General features: G+C 45.7%; 1 protein-coding gene across 2 annotated transcripts in view; it reads right to left on the bottom strand.

Annotated features, from left to right (window-relative positions):
* The window catches only part of rsrc1 (arginine/serine-rich coiled-coil 1), a 136312-nt gene that overhangs the window by 74313 nt on the left and 43006 nt on the right, over window positions 1-18993 (bottom strand). For both annotated transcript variants that reach the window (XM_056440812.1, XM_056440813.1), the window contains exon 5: window positions 11967-12003. In XM_056440812.1, coding sequence (XP_056296787.1) covers window positions 11967-12003 — 37 coding nt within the window. The remainder of the gene's footprint in view (window positions 1-11966; window positions 12004-18993) is intronic.

Raw genomic sequence — 18993 nt, 5'->3', positions numbered from 1 at the left:
AAATTCACTGTCTTGCTTGTGGTCACTTTGACATTCAGACGAGGAGAACGTACGATGACGTCATCATCGTGTCTAAAAAGGCGGGAATTTGCTCGTCTAGAACTTAAGAGTAGGACATGGAAAGGAAGGCCTTCTTTTTTTCTTCTTCGTCTTTTAACCCTCCTGTTACCTTTAGGGTCAATTTGACCCCATTCAATGTTTAACGTCGGTGTTCTTTGGGGTCAATTTGACCCCAGGCTGTTTTTCACTGTGTCAAACATATAAGAAATATCAACTTTTTTATATATTTAAAGGGCTACTTAGGTAGTCAACAAACAAACATAAAGTACCTCACACTTAAACTTGGGAAACAATATTCATTCTAATAATTTTCTGGAGGTTTTAAATAATTGCTGGGGTCAAATTGACCCCGAGGGTAAAATATGTTTGTAAATGTGAAGGTAACAGGAGGTTAAATAAACATCCTCCTTTTCAAGTAGCTGCCATAAAAGAACTATTTTGGGTATATTATTGCCCCGACACGCCCCCCTCACTCCCGCCCTGAATGTGCCAGGAAGTCCTGTGGGCCGGCGGTCGGCCTCCAGCTCGTTTCCTTCCGTCGCCGCGGCGACGACAGACGCGCCGAGACGCGCTCGGCCGAGCCTAAGTGCCCAGCGCCTGTCCCATTAGGCGAAAATAAACACGTCCCATTAGAAAAATAAATAACCCTCAGTGGGCCGGGTTAAAAACAATGCTGCAGTGTGTGATGAGGAAACTTCATCTATTTGTAGTCACGGCCAAAAGGGACTATTTTCATTATTGGGCCGCCAGACCGAAAAAGACAAAGAAAAGTTTCGACGGGTCAGCAGATGAATACATTCCCGTTGTGGGAGGCCAAACAAAGGTCAGCCTGTGGTCAGATTTTCAGACCCAATTAGAAGAAAGAGACACAAGGAATAGAGAAAGGCTTAAAAATGGAGGTTTAACGGCAGAATTCATCGAGACTCGTGCGAGCAGACGAGTAAAACACTTCCGGTGTCTTTTCGTCGTCCTACGATGACTAAATCTATCCTGCCACTCGTTCACACACGAGCAACGCCGACCGCACTCGGCTCCGGAGCGACGTGGACAACGAGCGAGGAGGAGAGACGAAGAGCAGCGAAGGGTCGGGTCGGGCAGACGGAGAAGCACAGCTGGTCTCCCTGATGATTGGTCGATGACTGGTTCGAGTGCCTGTGAGAGGGCCGCCGCTCTACACTGCTCTCATATGGCGGTTAGCCCCCCCCCCCCGTTGTTAGCCCCATTAGCACCGTTAGCTTTACGATCTCAGCTTTAATACCATCAAAGTTTCCGGATCACAGTGGAAAAACTCATTGTTGTTACCTTTGCATTGAAAATGCGGAAGGTTATGTTTTGATCGCTGTGTATTTATTTATTTATTTGTATGCGTGTTGCTCGCATAAGTCAAAAAGTATTAAACCGAATCGCATGAAATTTGGCGGGATAATTGGTTATTATCCGGGGACCATTTGATTACATTTTGGGATCGATCGGGTCAAAGGTCAAGGTCATGAAAAGGTCAACATCTTCTTTTTACCATAGCACGGTCAATTGTTATCCAATTGGCATGCAACTAACATGTTCATAATTCAATGCCCAATCTTGTGATATGTGAAGGTATGCGCTCTACCGAGTGCCCATTCTAGTTTATAATCTAATTATAAACCTGCATTTAAATATTACAAATATAAATATGATAACATACCCAGGTGTAGCTTTTTATAGATATATTAAAATAGGTGGAAAACCAACATATTCATCAATTGCTCACAGTCCCTTTGGAACCTTTTAAGTTCATTCACTCGGCCACATATCATTGAAGACTATTAGTTTCATAGATAATGAGAATAATCCTTCTTTTTTTTTATGCCGACACGAACCAAACGACGTACATTCATCAAAATGGTGAACGCCCACGAAGCACACGATAATCAGATGGACGGATTGTTGACGTGAAGTCGTTTTACCAAAGAGACAGCTTTGTTTAAATGATATAAAATCACTGCACATTCTTATAAACAATATTTTAGCCTTTGAAACAAAGTTTAACGGAACTAAATGCTCAAGGTCAAGCGACACAATGCAGCGCTTGTGAGCAGGCGGATCGGTTCTCTCTCTGGATTCAACCCGTGACTCAAAAGTAAAGAATATGGGAGGAATAAATAAAATCAATATGCTAATTCGATGTGGGTTTGAGTAAACTCACCTGACAGTTTCAAATGTCTCCGAAACGCTCGCTTGAGTCCACCTCCTGTAACATTCATCTTAATTGCGCCACTGTGACCATTATTATCTGTCAATAGACAGTTTCAATATACTCTCTCTCTCTCTCTCTCTCTCACTCCCTTTACGCTGGATTTGATATGCTCAATATTCATCTCATTATATTCTTTTTAAGTCTTCATCTGTTTCCATTTTCTTTCATTTGTTGCTTTCTCCTCATCTACTTTTTCTTCCTCTCTGCCCCCCCCTAAACAAACACAGCGATATATCCCAAACCCAAAAGAGGACAGGGGAAAACAGAGCCCCTAGAAAATGCAATATTTTCTGTTTTTAATATCGAGGTCTATAAGATCAGGGCAGAGATGGGTTCCATGGCAATATGTTTATTTATATGTTTTATAAGGGGGGGTGGGAGAAAAAAAATCTGCCTATCAGTGTATGTATTTGAGAGGGGGGAAGGGGGGGGGCTGGGCCACCATATCGGAGCACATCTTATATGAAAAATAATGTTGTGTATGGCGATACTTTTATATATATAATGGCAATATGGGGATCAGGGCTCTTTTACAATGTGCCATACTTCAGGCTAGGGCTAACAGCATTTTATGGCCCGCCAGCAGTTCATCTTCATGTCTCAGGCAGGCAGGAGCGCTGCATAATAATGTCGTTTCCTGCCCCCAAATGCTATTCCGCAGGCCGGGGCTCATTTCTCAAACTTCACCACTTTTACAATTTCCCAAACTTTTATTCCCGTCATTATTACCAACAAGATTTCATTACGTATTTAGAATGTAAACAAGTCTGAGTAATGACACTACCCCCCCCACACTCACCCCTCGCGCCCCGTCTCCCTGGAATCGTCCCCACTGATGGCTCGGCTACTATCTCACGTGCCGGTATTCATATTCTCACACACACACACAAAGACACACACACACACACTGCAGTTTGCCCTCATACAACCGTACAAGAATTACACATACAAATATAAACTGCCCCAGCCAAGGTACAACTCAAAGGCAGTAATTTACTACCCTGTGTGCATGTGTGTGTGTGTGTTTGTCTGTGTGTGTGTGTGCGCATGCATGTATGTCTCCCTGATAAAAGGGGAAGGCGGTGGGGGGTGATGAGGGGGGGGGGGGGGGGAGACAGAGTTTTATACTCAACTCACATAAATCATGTAGAAAGAAAAATGAGCAAATGTGCCGGCTAACTCATCTTCTCCCCCATCCGGAGAAAATGAAATTCAGTGGAATACCTATCAAAACCGCAATCATCCAGAGATAATATCTTCTTTGGTCTATCTGCACTTTCCGATTTAATTTCCTCCATGCCCTTGACATCCAGCGATAGCATTAAGATGAAGCACATACAGTAAGGGAGTAGGTCCTGGCGCCTTTTATTTTTTTATTTTTGATATATGAGATCTCGACGCCTAATGTAATATCATCATTTGAAAATTAATGCAATATTTCTTTTGTTTTCGGGGGAGGCTTTTTTTGTGTGTTGGAAACACTCAAACGGCAAGAAGACAGTGATGAGGAGACGGGAGAAAGAGAAGTGATGAGCGAGAGAGGAGGGACGGACTTTGTATTTTGTGGAGCCCCCCTCCTCCTCCCCCTCCTCCTCCCCCCCTCCTGCTTCCCCCCTTCTGCTTCCCCGCCAGAATGACATGCAATTACGCCTGGGTCTGCCCCGAGTCAGAGGTCACTCAAATTACTCCATCATTTAGCCCGCGCCGCCGAGATGAGAGCCAAAGAGACCACCACCACCACCACCTCACTCCCATCCCCTGCCCCCCCCACACCCGCCACATCAAATATCATGAAATCATTAGTGTAATAAGCATGGAAATCTGTTTGCAGATTATCAACACCCTCCCCCCCCCTCCTCTTGCCCGCCTTTATCTGCCCAGCATATATATATATATATATATATATATATATCTCTCTCTCTCTCTCTCTCTCTCTGAGCCGGTTTATCCCATATAATCATATTAGAGAGGAAGAAAGATGGACAGAGACAAAGAAAGAGAAAGAGATACGGGGAGAGATGAAGAGAACGAGTTTAATGAGACAATTAAAGATGGGAACAGAAGAAAGAAAAACAAACGATCCGTTTGAACACGCCGACCTCTGAACTCTCTTCAACTTCTCGTATTTTTGTTCACGCCGACAGCTCAAAGTCACTTCCTGCCGTACTCGCTCCGTCCTTCAAGAGCGTTCGTCACATTCTTGGTGTGTGAGTGTGTGTGAGTGTGTGAGTGTCTTCTCCTCGCCACAGCTGCCGGCGCTCATCCGTCAGTGGGCCGACGAGGCTCCTCGCCTCGGTAAACTCTTCAACTCGCCAGGGGACACCGGGGTGACATCGGCCGCGGCCCGAAGAGAGCCGTGTGCAAAGAGGCCCGAAGAGAGAGCCGTGTGCAAAGAGGCCCGAAGAGAGAGCCGTGTGCATAGCGGCCCGAAGAGAGGGCCGTGTGCAAAGAGGCCCGAAGAGAGAGCCGTGTGCAAAGAGGCCCGAAGAGAGAGCCGTGTGCAAAGCGGCCCGAAGAGAGAGCCGTGTGCAAAGAGGCCCGAAGAGAGAGCCGTGTGCAAAGAGGCCCGAAGAGAGAGCCGTGTGCAAAGAGGCTCAAGAGAGAGCCGTGTGCATAGCGGCCCGAAGAGAGGGCCGTGTGCAAAGAGGCCCGAAGAGAGAGCCGTGTGCAAAGAGGCCCGAAGAGAGAGCCGTGTGCAAAGCGGCCCGAAGAGAGAGCCGTGTGCAAAGCGGCCCGAAGAGAGCCGTGTGCAAAGAGGCCCGAAGAGAGAGCCGTGTGCAAAGAGGCCCGAAGAGAGAGCCGTGTGCAAAGAGGCCCGAAGAGAGAGCCGTGTGCAAAGAGGCTCGAAGAGAGCTGTGCATAGCGGCTCAAGAGAGGGCGTGTGCAAAGAGGCTCAAGAGAGAGCCGTGTGCAAAGAGGCTCAAGAGAGAGCTGTGCAAAGAGGCTCAAGAGAGAGCTGTGCAAAGAGGCTCAAGAGAGAGCTGTGCAAAGAGGCTCAAGAGAGAGCTGTGCAAGCGGCTCAAGAGAGCCGTGTGCAAAGCGGCTCAAGAGAGAGCTGTGCAAAGAGGCTCAAGAGAGAGCCGTGTGCAAAGAGGCTCAAGAGAGAGTGTGCAAAGCGGCTCAAGAGAACCGTGCAAAGCGGCTCAAGAGAGAGCTGTGCAAAGCGGCTCAAGAGAGAGCTGTGCAAAGCGGCTCAAGAGAGAGCTGTGCAAAGAGGCTCAAGAGAGCGGTGTGCAAAGAGGCCCAAAGAGAGCCGTGTGCAAAGAGGCCCGAAGAGAGCCGTGTGCAAAGAGGCCCGAAGAGAGCCGTGTGCAAAGCGGCCCGAAGAGAGGGCCGTGTGCAAAACGGCCCGAAGAGAGAGCCGTGTGCAAAGAGGCCCGAAGAGAGAGCCGTGTGCAAAGCGGCTTGAAGAGAGAGCCGTGTGCAAAGAGGCCCGAAGAGAGAGCCGTGTGCAAAGAGGCCCGAAGAGAGATCCGTGTGCAAAACGGCCCGAAGAGAGAGCTGTGCAAAGAGGTTCAAGAGAGAGCTGCAAAGCGCTTGAAGAGAGAGTGTGCAAAGCGGCTTGAAGAGAGAGCCGTGTGCAAAGAGGCCCGAAGAGAGAGCCGTGTGCAAAGCGGCCCGAAGAGAGAGCCGTGTGCAAAGCGGCCCGAAGAGAGAGCCGTGTGCAAAGCGGCTTGAAGAGAGAGCCGTGTGCAAAGAGGCCCGAAGAGAGAGCCGTGTGCAAAGCGGCTCGAAGAAAGAGAGCCGTGTGCAAAGCGGCCTGGTGACGCCACATTTTCAGATGGGAAAGAAACTAAATAAATGCACAAGTGGATCGCGGCTCCCAGGGAATCAGACGGTCCAACTCAGGTTTTTAAGGTCATTTAGGCAGCGAGGGTTTGAAGAATTGTCAAATTTCGTGCCAAAATGACGATATATCTACGTATCATTAGTAGAGGAACAACTACACAACACTGACATGACATTCCTCTGACAGTCAGATGTGGTAATGATTGTTGTGTTTACTGATTGTGTGACAGGTATGAAATGCAATGAGGTTTACTGCTTAACTTTTGAGACTCAAGGGATCATTTTAAAACCGTATTAATAGTGAAGAAACACTTTACGGTTGTGTTACAAAATAACTCTGATTAAATGGATCGAGATGGATACTGAACTGGCAATATACAGACTACATTTTAATTTGTCATTTAATACTGAGAGCTATTTACACCCTCAAAAAATGTGATCGCGACTTACTTCCATCAATCGTGTGTAACAACCGGTCATATGCAAAGTCCATAAAAACGAGGCGATATTAATTAAAATCACAAACTTTAAAAAGGAGCCTTCTCATTTATTTTTGACTAAAAGGTCGACGATAACACAGATGTGTCGTTTCAGTTTTCTGTGACTCGTGACCTCAACCTGAAACCTCAAACTGACCCTCCTTCTCTCCTTTTCCGTTCTCCCCCCCCCCCCCCCCCGGGCCCTGTGTGTGTGTGTGTGTGTGTGTGTGTGGTAGAACGATGAGTACTGCTGCTGATTGAGCCAGTAATCCTGATGAGGCTGATTCCTGGTGTATTGATTGAGCTGCTGGCTCTTAAGGAGCCGTGCATCTGGACCGACGAGCTGCTGTAGGCCACCGCTCTCACTATCGCTTCTCCCACAGCAACGACCTGAACAACAACCTGAACTTGTGTGTGTGTGGGTGTGCGTACAAAAGCAGAAACTAACGCAGAGCACTGGGAGCAATTAACTTCAGTCTTTTTCTGCTGAAATATACGAAAAACGGAAAAACAAAACGAGAACAATAAAACAAACCTCAGACCACATAAACCATAATTGCATTCCTGATGAGCGCAACTCAACGGGGCGGCGGCGGCGCTACGTTTTCCTCGAGAAAAATCAAGCGCGATAATTATTCTTTAACTGAAGCTCGTTATCGCATCAGTCTGAAAGTTCACCATTTTTTTGAGGGGGACTTTATGATCTAAATCAATTAAAATTCCTTGATAGAGACCGGGTCCGAGGTGGCTCTTAGAGAGGATCACCTGGGATCCACCTGGTTAAATAAAGGTCTCAAATAAGGTTTTTAAATAAAAAGAAATTTAAAAAATTGCACGACTTGAGCTCGATGCGTGTGAGTATGGTCGACGCGCTCGTCTTCAGAGCAGGACGTCAGCGGCTCGTCACGAATGCCCGTTTAGAAATGTGCGGGGATTTATACGCTGTGTGTGTGTGTGTGTGTGTGTGTGGCGGGTACGGAGAGGGAACCGGCGCTTTGGAATCGGCCCCCGCAACTAGCACCACGAGCGCCATTATTTACAGTTCTGTCCCGACTCGTAATCAGAGGCTCGCGCTGACGACCGGGGTGCAATCTCCCCGAGAGCATAAACACACCCGTAAATCCAAACGCACTCAGTATTCAGGGATTCAAATTCACAGAGAGATATATCTATAGATATATATAGATATATAGATATATATATAGATATATTATTTTATTTTTCTCTCTCAAAAAAATACACTGGTAAAAATACCAATGTGTTTTCGTGTGTGTGTGTGTTCATGTGAGTGTGTTTGTGTGTGTGTGTGTGTGTGTGTGTGGGGGTTTGTGTTTGTGTGTGGGTGTGCGTGAGTGTTCATGTTTGTGTGTGTTTGTGTGTGGGTGTGTGTGTGTGGGTTTGTGTGTGGGTGTGTCTTTGTGTGTGTGTTCATGCTTGTGTGTGTGTTTGTGTGTGGGTGTGTGTGTGCCTGTTTGTGTGTGTGTGTGGGTTTGTGTTTGTGTGTGGGTGTGTGTGTGCCTGTTTGTGTGTGTGTGTGTGTGTGGGTGTGGGTTTGTGTTTGGGTGTGTGTGTGCCTTTGTGTGTGTGTTCATGTTTGTGTGTGTGTTTGTGTGTGTGTGGGTGTGTGCCTGTTTGTGTGTGTGTGTGTGTGTGTGGGTTTGTGTGTGGGTGTGCGTGAGTGTTCATGTTTGTGTGTGGGTTTGTGTGTGTGTTTGTGTGTGTGTGTTTGTGTGTGGGTGTGTGTGTGCCTGTTTGTGTGTGTGTGTGTGTGTGTGCCTTTGTGTGTGTGTTCATGTTTGTGTGTGTTTGTGTGTGTGTTTGTGTGTGGGTGTGTGTGTGCCTTTGTGTGTGTGTTCATGTTTGTGTGTGTGTTTGTGTGTGGGTGTGTGTGTGCCTTTGTGTGTGTGTTCATGTTTGTGTGTGTGTGTGTGTGTGTGTGTGTTGTGTGTGTGTGTGTTTGTGTGTGTTTTTGTGGGTGTGGGTGTGCCTTTGTGTGTGTGTTCATGTGTGTGTGTTTGTGTGTGGGTGGGTGTGTGCCTGTTTGTGTGTGTGTGTGTGGGTTTGTGTGTGTGTGTGTGGGTGTGCGTGAGTGTTCAGGTTTGTGTGTGTTTGTGTGTGGGTGTGCCTTTGTGTGTGTGTTCATGTGTGTGTGTTTGTGTGTGGGTGGGTGTGTGCCTGTTTGTGTGTGTGTGTGTGTGTGTGGGTTTGTGTTTGTGTGTGGGTGTGCGTGAGTGTTCAGGTTTGTGTGTGTGTTTGTGTGTGGGTTTGTGTTTGTGTGTGGGTGTGTGTGTGTGTGTTTGTGTGTGGGTGTGTGTGTGCCTTTGTGTGTGTGTTCATGTTTGTGTGTGTGTGTGTTTGTGTGTGTGTGTGTGTGTGCCTGTTTGTGTGTGTGTGTGTGTGGGTGTGCCTTTGTGTGTGTGTTCATGTTTGTGTGTGTTTGTGTGTGGGTGTGTGTGTGCCTGTTTGTGTGTGTGTTCATGTTTGTGTGTGCCTGTTTGTGTGTGTGTGTGTGGGTGGGCCTTTGTGTGTGTGTTCATGTTTGTGTGTGTTTGTGTGTTTTTGTGTGTGTGTTTGTGGGTGTGGGTGTGCTTTTGTGTGTGTGTTCATGTGTGTGTGTTTGTGTGTCTGTTTGTGTTTGTTCGTGTTGGTTCTTGTTTTTGTGTGTATGTGTTTTTGTGTGTGTTTGTGTGTGTCTTTGTGTATGTGTGTTTGTTTGTGTGTGTCTTTGTGTTTGTGTGTTTGTTTGTGTGTGTCTTTCTCTTTCTGTGTGTTCATGTTCTTGTGTGTGTGTGTATCTTTGTGTGTGTGTGTTTGTGTGTGTGAATGTCATGATAAGTTATTATTATACTTCCCAAGCAACACGAACACAAACACACTGAACACAAACTGTTCTCTATAACTTAAACAAATTAGTACAAAACTATAATTTGACACGTTTATAATCCGAGATAACGTTGTCGAGTGTGAATGTGTTCAAACATAGTATATCTGTCATAGCGATATATACACACACATATATATATATATATATACATACATATATACACACACACATATATATATATACATACATATATACATACATATATATATATACATACATATATACATACATACATATACACATACATACATATATATATACATACATATATACATATATATAAATATATATATATAAACATATATATATATATATATACTGATCCAGTACCTCTAATGTCTGAGTTGACATTCCTCCACTGGCCTTAAGAGGAAGACTCCTCCCAACACGAGACACACATTACCTAATGTTCGCCGAGAAGTAACTGCCAATACGCATATTGATTAATACTGTTTATGCAAGTAATCCTCTCTTGAATAATTCAGACCCCCCTCCCCTCCCCCGCCCCCTTTATGGAGTACCGCATCAATCACACCTCCAGACCCGACCGTAGACGTCTCCGAAGCCAAACGAAGACCATTACTGCGCCGTGCACTATATTTAATGTCCGTCATTTTATTCTAAGTGTCTGAACCGAGTGAGAAATCTGCGTACGATATTATATAGTGCCTTTAAAAATAAAAAATCCCTAAAATAAAAAGTAGGCTGCGGTGAATTAAAAGAACGGGGGGGGGGGGCGCGGTTTGAAGACCGCCAAAGAGGGCGCTGCACCCCACACGGCGCTTCTCCATCTCACCTCAGGAGTGATAACTGTGAGAACTTATCGTGGGTGTTATCATCATTTTCCAAAACTGTTGGGATTTAATTGTTTTTCAAAGACTTTCCCAGGCCTGGAAATAACAATTTTTAAATGCCATGACTTTACCAGGTTTTCCACGACCCTAGGAACCCCGTTACCGGCCAAACCACGCCCCTCTTTTCCCGCTTCAATCAGAGTTCTGGTAACAATAATAATGGAACTATTCGGCGACGCTGAGAGCCGAGGTCCAACTTAAAGCTCCGCCGCTCGCTCAAGTGACTCGAGCTACTGCGAATATCGGGGTCAGTCATTTGTGTGGCATATTCAGGGGTCATTTGCGTAGCGCGTGGTGGGGCGGGGGGATGGGGGGGGTCATTTGCGTAGCGCGTGGTGGGGCGGGGGGGTGGGTGGATGGGGGGGAGGGGGTCATTTGCGTAGAGGTGCTGGTGGAGCTGCAGGTTTAGTATGCAGGGAGGCGAGGGAGGGAGGGCATGTGACTTCCACAGAGGGCCAGGACCCTCGCTGACCCCCGTCTATAATTCATCACCTGGAATACGGGGCACGGCGAACCTCGGTTCCTTCCCGCCTGAAAAAAAGAGGAGCGAGAACCTTTTTCACTCTGTTGCGCGGCTTTCTGACCCCGTATTAGAGAGGGTGGCGAGAGAGAAGCGCTGGGAAAACGTCGGCTATTAAATTTTCAGGGCCTTTCCCGGGAGAGGCTCCCGACTCACGGAGGGGAGCCGACGGAGGAAAGACCCCCTGCTGACAGGGAGACCAGGGTGTGTCGAGAAAAAAGGTTGAAAGAAAAAGATTTTTCTTTTACTCATCCGTGAGCAACGGCGACGCACACGCGCAGAAATCATGAAAATATCCACAACGAATTGTAAAAATGATCAGAATTTGGGGATAAATGAATAAAATAAAAAGGTGGACCAGGCCCACTCCCCGGCCTCTATCCCCGTTATCTATGTGCTCTCTCTCCCCCTCCCTCTCTCCCCATCTCTCTCTCTCCCTTTCTCTCCCTCTCTCTATTTCCCTCTCTCCCTCTCTTTCCCTCTCTTCATTCATCTCTCCCTCCATCCCTCTCTCCCTTCATCTCTCCCTCCATCCCTCCCGCTCTCTCCCTCTCTCTCTTTCCCTCTCTCCCTTCGTCTCTCCCTCTCTATCTCTCTCTCCATCCCTCTCTCTCTCTATTTCCCTCTCTCCCTTTATTTCCCTCTATCCCTTTGTCTCTCCATCTCTCTCTCCATCCCTCTCTCCCTCTCTCTCTCCCTTCATCTCTCCCTCTCTATATTTCCCTCTCTCCCTCTCTCTCTCTCCATCCCTCTCTCTCTATTTCCCTCTCTCCCTTCGTCTCTCCCTCTCTCTCCATCCCTCTCTTTCCCTCTTTCCCTCTATCTCTCTTCCTCCCTCCCTCACTCCCTCCCTCTCCCCCTCGCTTTCCCTCTCTCTCCCTCTCACTATTTTTCCCCTTCCCTCTCCCTCCTCCCTCTCCCCCTCTCTCTCTCTCCCTTCTCTCTCCCTGCCTCTCTCGCCCCTCTCTCCCTCCATCCCTCCCTCCCTGTAACTGCAGGTATTCAGCTCCAATGCCGGAGGATTCATTAGGAATGCAGATATCAAAGTGTGTGTGTGTGTGTGTGTGTGTGTGTGTGTGTGTGTGTGTGTGTGTGTGTGTGTGTGCGTGCGGGGGATAAAAGTGGGGTGTCAAAAATAACTTACCAGATGTTCTAATCTGGCTTTGATGTTCGCCGCCTCCCTGCAACACAACAACACATTTCCACGAGTGTTAATAAAACGCAGACACAAAACGTCATAAAAAAAATAAAAATAAAAATGTTTTTTTTGCAGACGCATCCCCACAACCACGGGAAGAAATACGTACGCACAATACACAACAAACTATTCAAGAAGGAACATGTCAGGACCGATGAATATTTTCACCTGTAGCTAATTTTGATTAGCTGAAGTTAATATGTTCATTATTAATTAATAAACCCATTAAAAGATTCATTGTTTGGTCGTTATTATGTCAGAAAATGGCAAAAGGAAATGCCCATCACAAGTTCCCAGAGCCTACGATTATAAATTAACATACATTTACTTGTGTCTGGCTATGTATGTTCATAGAAAAACAGATTCTAGTTGATATTTGAGAAGCAGAAACCAGTAATCTTATTTTTTAAGTGTTTCAAAAAAATGAATAAAATAATCGATTGTCCTGTGTGTTCTATTTAGTTGATAATTGTTTCAACTCTAGTTGAAACACAGTGAGCAATGGTCATAACCGGCTCATTGATTTTCTTTTCAGTTCTGAGCTGGATGGAAACGGTTGATCTGTCGTGACATCAAAAAGGTTTTTAGCAAAGCAAAAGATTTTAAAAAATGGACGAGGAAGAACGATCCTAATAGTTTCCTTTCCGACTGAAGTACGCACACACACACACACACACACACACACACACACACACCAGACAGAGGTTGGCTAATCTTGTTGCCGCACTCTTGGCAGGAGTAATAATAATTGCCAAGTTACAGGAAAAGAACTCAAGAGTTTATTGTCTGTGAATTCTGGTGCGTATGATCATCGGGCGAGCCGCGGAAGTGAAAGAAGAGGAGGGGGAGGGGGGGAGCCGTTTTTTTGTTTTTTTTTAAAGAGCAAATTGGCAGTAAATAATAGATGCTATTTTGGCACATTTCAAAATTTGCAGCAGTGGAAATCAACAGATCAAGAGAACACAAACAGCCCCCCCCCACCCCTCCATCCAACTCTGCCTGGCCCCCATTACTGACAACTCCACCCTGGCCGTGGGGTTTCACAGTGTGTGTGTGTGTGTGTGTGTGTGTGTGTGTGTGTGCATTTAGAGAGAGGAAGGCTTATCGACAGGCTTCAGTTGCTAATGCAGCCGGCAGCATCGCAGTGTAAATCTACACCATCTCTAAAATTACATACTGTCTAATCCATCCCACCCCACATCCCTCCCACCCTCCCTCCCTCCCTCTTCCCTTCCCTCCATACCCCTCTCCATCCATCCCTCCATCCATCATCCCTTCATCCCTCCCTCCATCCATCAGGCCGGGTCCCACGTACCCAGCGTGACCGCAAACCTCGGCCGCCCCCACAGCGTCAACACTTTTCTAAATACGAAAGGAATGACCGAAAAAACGATGAACGTAAAAATATTCACGAAAAAGTTTTAAAAAACAAGCAGAAAAGAAGTGGCGGAGAAAAGATGTTTGTCGAGCCGCGTCGACCACTTAAAAGGCAAACTTCATGCCGCTATAATCACATTACACTCTGACAAACATCCCCGCCACATTCATTATACATGACGGGCGCCCGGCAACCAGACAGCGAGACATTTGTTACCGTGGTGACAGTGTGTGTAATCCGCTAATGAAGCACAATTAGCGAGAAACAATCCAACACGGGGGAGACGCGCCGCTCGATCCTCCTGCCGTCTTTTCCCTCCCGCTTCTCCTCCCCTCCGTTTTTATAACCGCGTTTTCTTTGGTTTTTTTAATCCTTTCTTTTATTTTTTGTGATCCAACCTTTAATAAACTCTTCACTTGCATTTAACCCGCCACTCTGTCATCTGTTGTCTCGACTTCATCAAGGGCAAGCTGTCCGGCACTGTCCGCAGCAGGGCCGAAGGGATCGCTCTATCCATTAGATGCACACAGCTGGCGCGCACACACACACACACGCACACACACACACACACACTCCATTTTACATCCACATCTCTCTTTTCAAAACATCATATAATCTGCTGAGGTCTTCAGGGACAGCGCTTTCCTTTTCTCCTTATCTCCTTCCCTCCCTCCCTCCGCTCTCGGTGCCTTCAACGCAGAGGCGGCATCGATTTCTGAATTACACCACAATATTAAATAATTAATATACTTGCCATGATTGATGTTTTGCATTAGGCCAATATTAGGTTATCAATCAAAATCCACTTGGTTTAATGTAATAATATTGAAAATGTGTCAGTGCCTGTTCATCCAATTTGTAGTGGAGGCAAGCCAGATAGTAATGGTGGTGTAGCACAAGGCCTCAGAGACACTGTGGCCTGCTTACTACAACCAGAGGAGCACATTATAGCCCTGGCGCACCGCGAGGGGAAGGAGGGGGGGGGGTGACGGAGGGAGAGGAGGGGGTGAAGATATGGAAAGACGGGGATGAAGTCACCAGACAGACGTCCGTGATAGGCTGCGACGGGCTGAGAAGGTGTGACGTTCCCATCCTTTATTTTTAGTTGTCAATCAGTACGCTGAACTTGTGGCACATTAACCCTCCTGTTACCTTTGGGGTCAATTTGACCTCATTCAATGTGTAACGTCTCTAAAGAAATTATTGACATGATTTTTTTTGCTTCATATTTTAGGACTTTTCCTAATTCATTGGGGACAACTGGGAAAACATCAAATTCACATGAAATGTTTTCAATGTCCTGAACACAACTTGTACGCATCGGTGTTCTTCGGGGTCAATTTGACCCCAGGCTGTTTTTCACTGTGTAAAACATATAAGAAATATCAAAAATTTTATTTATTTAAAGGGCTATTTAGGTAGTCAACAAACAAACATAAAGTACCTCACACTTAAACTTGGGAAACAATATTAATTCTAATAATTTTCTGGAGGTTTTAATTGCTGGGGTCAAAAAGGGTAAAAGATGTTGGTACATTTGAAGGCAACAGGAGGGTTTAAAAAAGATTGCGCAAAATCGGATAGCATATTAACAGACAGGCAAACTGAAAAAAATACGTAAACTAACGGTCTCACGGCGGGTACGCCTTCGGGGGTCTGGGGTCCCGACTTTTTCCCTGTGCACTGCTCATTGTTCACGAAATAACATCTTGAGATGCGAGAGTGGACGAGTGGCCAGAAGTTTCACAAGCTGATTTTTAACCATTCAAAAATCTAATCCGTCATCAGACGAAAAGCCGGTGGGTTCGGCGGCTGCAGTTCCGCCTCTTTTTCACACGTGGACTGTTTCTCTGCTTTAAAATGAAGAATGCTCAAACGTGATCGGTCAACGAAACCAGAACGCTTACGGTGCCACGCGTCTGCTCGTGATTAAGAGAACGAAAGCGGGACTGGCTAAATCCGGTGAGGTTGGCAGAGGATAGCGGCTATCGTGACGGTCGAGTTGCTACGGGAAAATCATTTCCCCTTTTTGCCTGTGGCTTTCTCACGCTGGAAAAAAAGTTGTTTACGTTTGCAATGGAATATTAATCGAAAGCTGGAGTAGACTAAAGACTTTCCTCTTTAATAGTCTGAAAGTTATAGGGCTGAATCAGGTTTGACCTGGTCCCGCCCTAGACATGCTCCTATAGGCTGCTGGGGGACGTTTTAGGATACACTGAGCACCTCTAACCATGAATCGCCCCCTGTAGCTGTGTCTACGATGTGTTGAATGCAACATGATTGAAAGTCCGCTAAATATAAAGTAATGTAATATCAGATCTGATACACAAATGTGAAATCTGGTAAAAAAGTTAGTTAGATGAACAATGATCTCAGACATGTCCAAAAAGTGTACAATGTTAAATCTCTTTTTAACATTAAAGGTGCAAAGCGGTGCGTCCTAAAAGTCCAAAAGCGTACGGCGTTTAATCTCTTCTTCGTTTTCAGTGCATTTGGCAGGATGAAGCTGGTCACGCTGCATTGAGACCTTTCTGGGAACTTGGCGTATTCCGTGCGGCCGATTACCTCTTTTACCATCAAATTAGCTCCGAGACGGAAAGAGAGGGAGAGCCTGACAAAGAATGGCCAGTGGGAGAGATGGAGGGGGGGAGTCAGAGACTGAGAGAGAGAGAGAGTAATGTACTGTTGTTCCCGGAAATGGTAATCAGTTATCCGAGGTCAATTAAGTAAAACAAGACAAACAAGTGCGAGTGTTAAACTGAGCCCTGGTCAGGTCAATATAACCAATCTAACATGACCCCTGGATCCGTCACAGGGCGCCCTCCTCTCCCCCTCTTTTAATCTCACGTAATCCACTTCTTCAGATTTCATATGTGTTGCACTTCTGGCCCCTCATAGTCACAGTAGTACATATTTAGTTTCACTGTCTCCAAATCCATTTTTTTGTGTCTTCAAATAGGGTGGTTAAGCTGTCGCCTCATGTCCTTCTCCCCCCTCCCCCCTCCCTCCCTCCCTCCCTCCCAAACCTCTGCACTCCTGCTAGAAGACAATTAATTACAGAGCCGGTATCAGAAGAGTTGTCATGTGTGGTCAAGTTTCTAATAATTGCATCACACCGGGCAGACTTCCACCGGCGCTCTTCTCCCATTGGCGGTCCTTGACGAGCAACGGCATTGTGGGAGGAGCAAGAGCCGGGTCAATCAAAAGTGATTGATTTCTGCAATCCAGTACCGTATGAAGGTGAGGGCGTACCTTCAAACTGAAGGATAAGAGATATTTATTCATTAAAATGTCAACACCAGTGGTTGATTGTGTCACGGTAATGACTCCATGTATAGAGGATGGGGGGAGTGGCGAGTCGTAAACGTTAATGAAGCAGGAAATCTTACGCTGACCTTAAAGCAACATTTAAAGTATACTTTTAAAAAAATGTGCACATTTTAACTCGCCCACATGTTGGAAAAAAAAATAAGCTGCAAAAACAATCTCACCTTTCAACCTAGCGAGACTTATTTTTAAGATCTATCGAGACTTATTTTAAAGATCTTGCGAGACTTATTTTAAAGATCTAGCGAGACTTATTTTTAAGATCTAGCGAGATTTATTTTAAAGATCTAGCGAGACTTATTTTAAAGATCTCGCGAGACTTATTTTAAAGATCTAGCTAGACTTATTTTTAAGATCTAGCGAGACTTATTTTTAAGATCTAGCGAGACTTATTTTAAAGATCTAGCGAGACTTATTTTAAAGATCTAGCGAGACTTATTTTAAAGATCTCGCGAGACTTATTTTAAAGATCTAGCGAGACTTATTTTTAAGATCTAGCGAGACTTATTTTAAAGATCTAGCGAGACTTATTTTTAAGATCTAGCGAGACTTATTTTAAAGATCTCGCGAGACTTATTTTTAAGATCTCGCGAGACTTATTTTAAAGATCTAGCGAGACTTATTTTTAAGATCTAGCGAGACTTATTTTTCTTTCCTCGTTAAGAGCTGCTCCTCATCATCGTTTTCAGAAGCGATTCATCCGACGATGGCAGAGATTGCTCAATTTGTCTCGACACTTGAGGCAAACGATATTCATCGTTGGCATAACTGCTTCAGATATATGACATCATCCACTCGACGGACGACCAAAACAGCTCAAAGTTAAATTATGCGTCGTTTGGGTTTAAGCTTAAAAATAGATCACGCGAACTGAAGTCGTGATCATCAGGGCCGCGTGACTTTTTATTGAGGAAGGAAAACAAAGATAGGAGCACGCTGGAAGCGCCACTCTGATTCTTTTTAAGTGAACCCGTTTCTTTTTGTTACAAAGCGGGAGGGAGAACATTTTGGCTTACGGCCCGATATCAGTCAGAGACAGTGAGCCAGAGGACGACAGGACACTGTGACGCTATGAAAGAGACATCACTCATAAGAGAGAGAGAGTGTGTGTGTGTGTGTGTGTGTGTGTGTGTGTGTGTGTGTGCGCACCCCATTTGCCACAGTTGCATGCCTTGTCAAGCGTGTCATTGAGCGTTCACATGTTGTTTGACTGCTGATAGAATGGCAGGCATATTTATTAAAGTCAATGTGACGGGGACACACACACACACACACACACACACACTCACACACACACACACACACTCACACAATGCACTAATACACAGTCCACATCAGTGACATCTGCCTGTTTAACTAATAAGAGGCAAAAGCTTGATAGTAAGCAGTCAGGGGACACACACACACACACACACACACACACACACACACACACAGATACAGGGGGCTCAGCTTTCCCCCCAGGCCTGATTGCCATCTCCATAGCTCCTTTTTAACAGGGCTGCCAATTGAAATTGAAATTGTATTCTTCTGTGTGTACTATCAGAGCTACCTCTCAGGGTTTTATACAGCTAAGAGGAGGGGGGGGGGGGGGCACGCCAAACTCTCAGGAAGGGATAATGCAAGGGTAAGTCAGGAGCTGTCACTCTTCCTCGCGGAACACACGAGAGGGAACAAAACACAGACTTATGCTTCTATGCTTTCTATGTAATTCGGCATGCGCACACACACACACACACACACACACGCATACAACCCCCACCCCCTTCCCCAATGGAGGGGGGCTTCACTTTAGCATAATCCCAAAATGGTGGAGAAAAGCAGTCCATTAAAAAAAGGGGCTAACAAATTCAGCACTTTATGTTTCTGTGAAGGGAGAGTTAAGTGCAGTCAATAAAAAAAAGAGTCAGAAAAGGAGGAAGAAGAAAGGAAGAAGCTGATTTATGGCTGGGCCTTTCTGCTCTCTGTGATAAAACGCACACACACACACACACACACCTGTTCATACGTGGCCCATATCTGACACCTGGTCATGGACCACGCTCACAAGAGAGAGCTTGAAACACTCACTTGTGGAGCAGGAATACATTTCTGGAAAAGTCGCACGATTTGAATCACTAACCATGTTCACCTCTTTTAAGAAACAGGTGTTTTTTGTTTCATTCGGCACCTGGAGTACAGATTTGACTCAACTTTTTTTTTTTGGAATCGTGAAGCACTTTCATGGCTACAGTCGGCGCTCCAGCCCAGACGGCATGTGTTCATCCT

This window comes from Pseudoliparis swirei, chromosome 20 (genome assembly GCF_029220125.1).
Source record: "Pseudoliparis swirei isolate HS2019 ecotype Mariana Trench chromosome 20, NWPU_hadal_v1, whole genome shotgun sequence".
In the NCBI taxonomy this organism is placed as follows: domain Eukaryota; kingdom Metazoa; phylum Chordata; class Actinopteri; order Perciformes; family Liparidae; genus Pseudoliparis; species Pseudoliparis swirei.
This window is presented reverse-complemented; position numbering and strand designations above follow the sequence as displayed.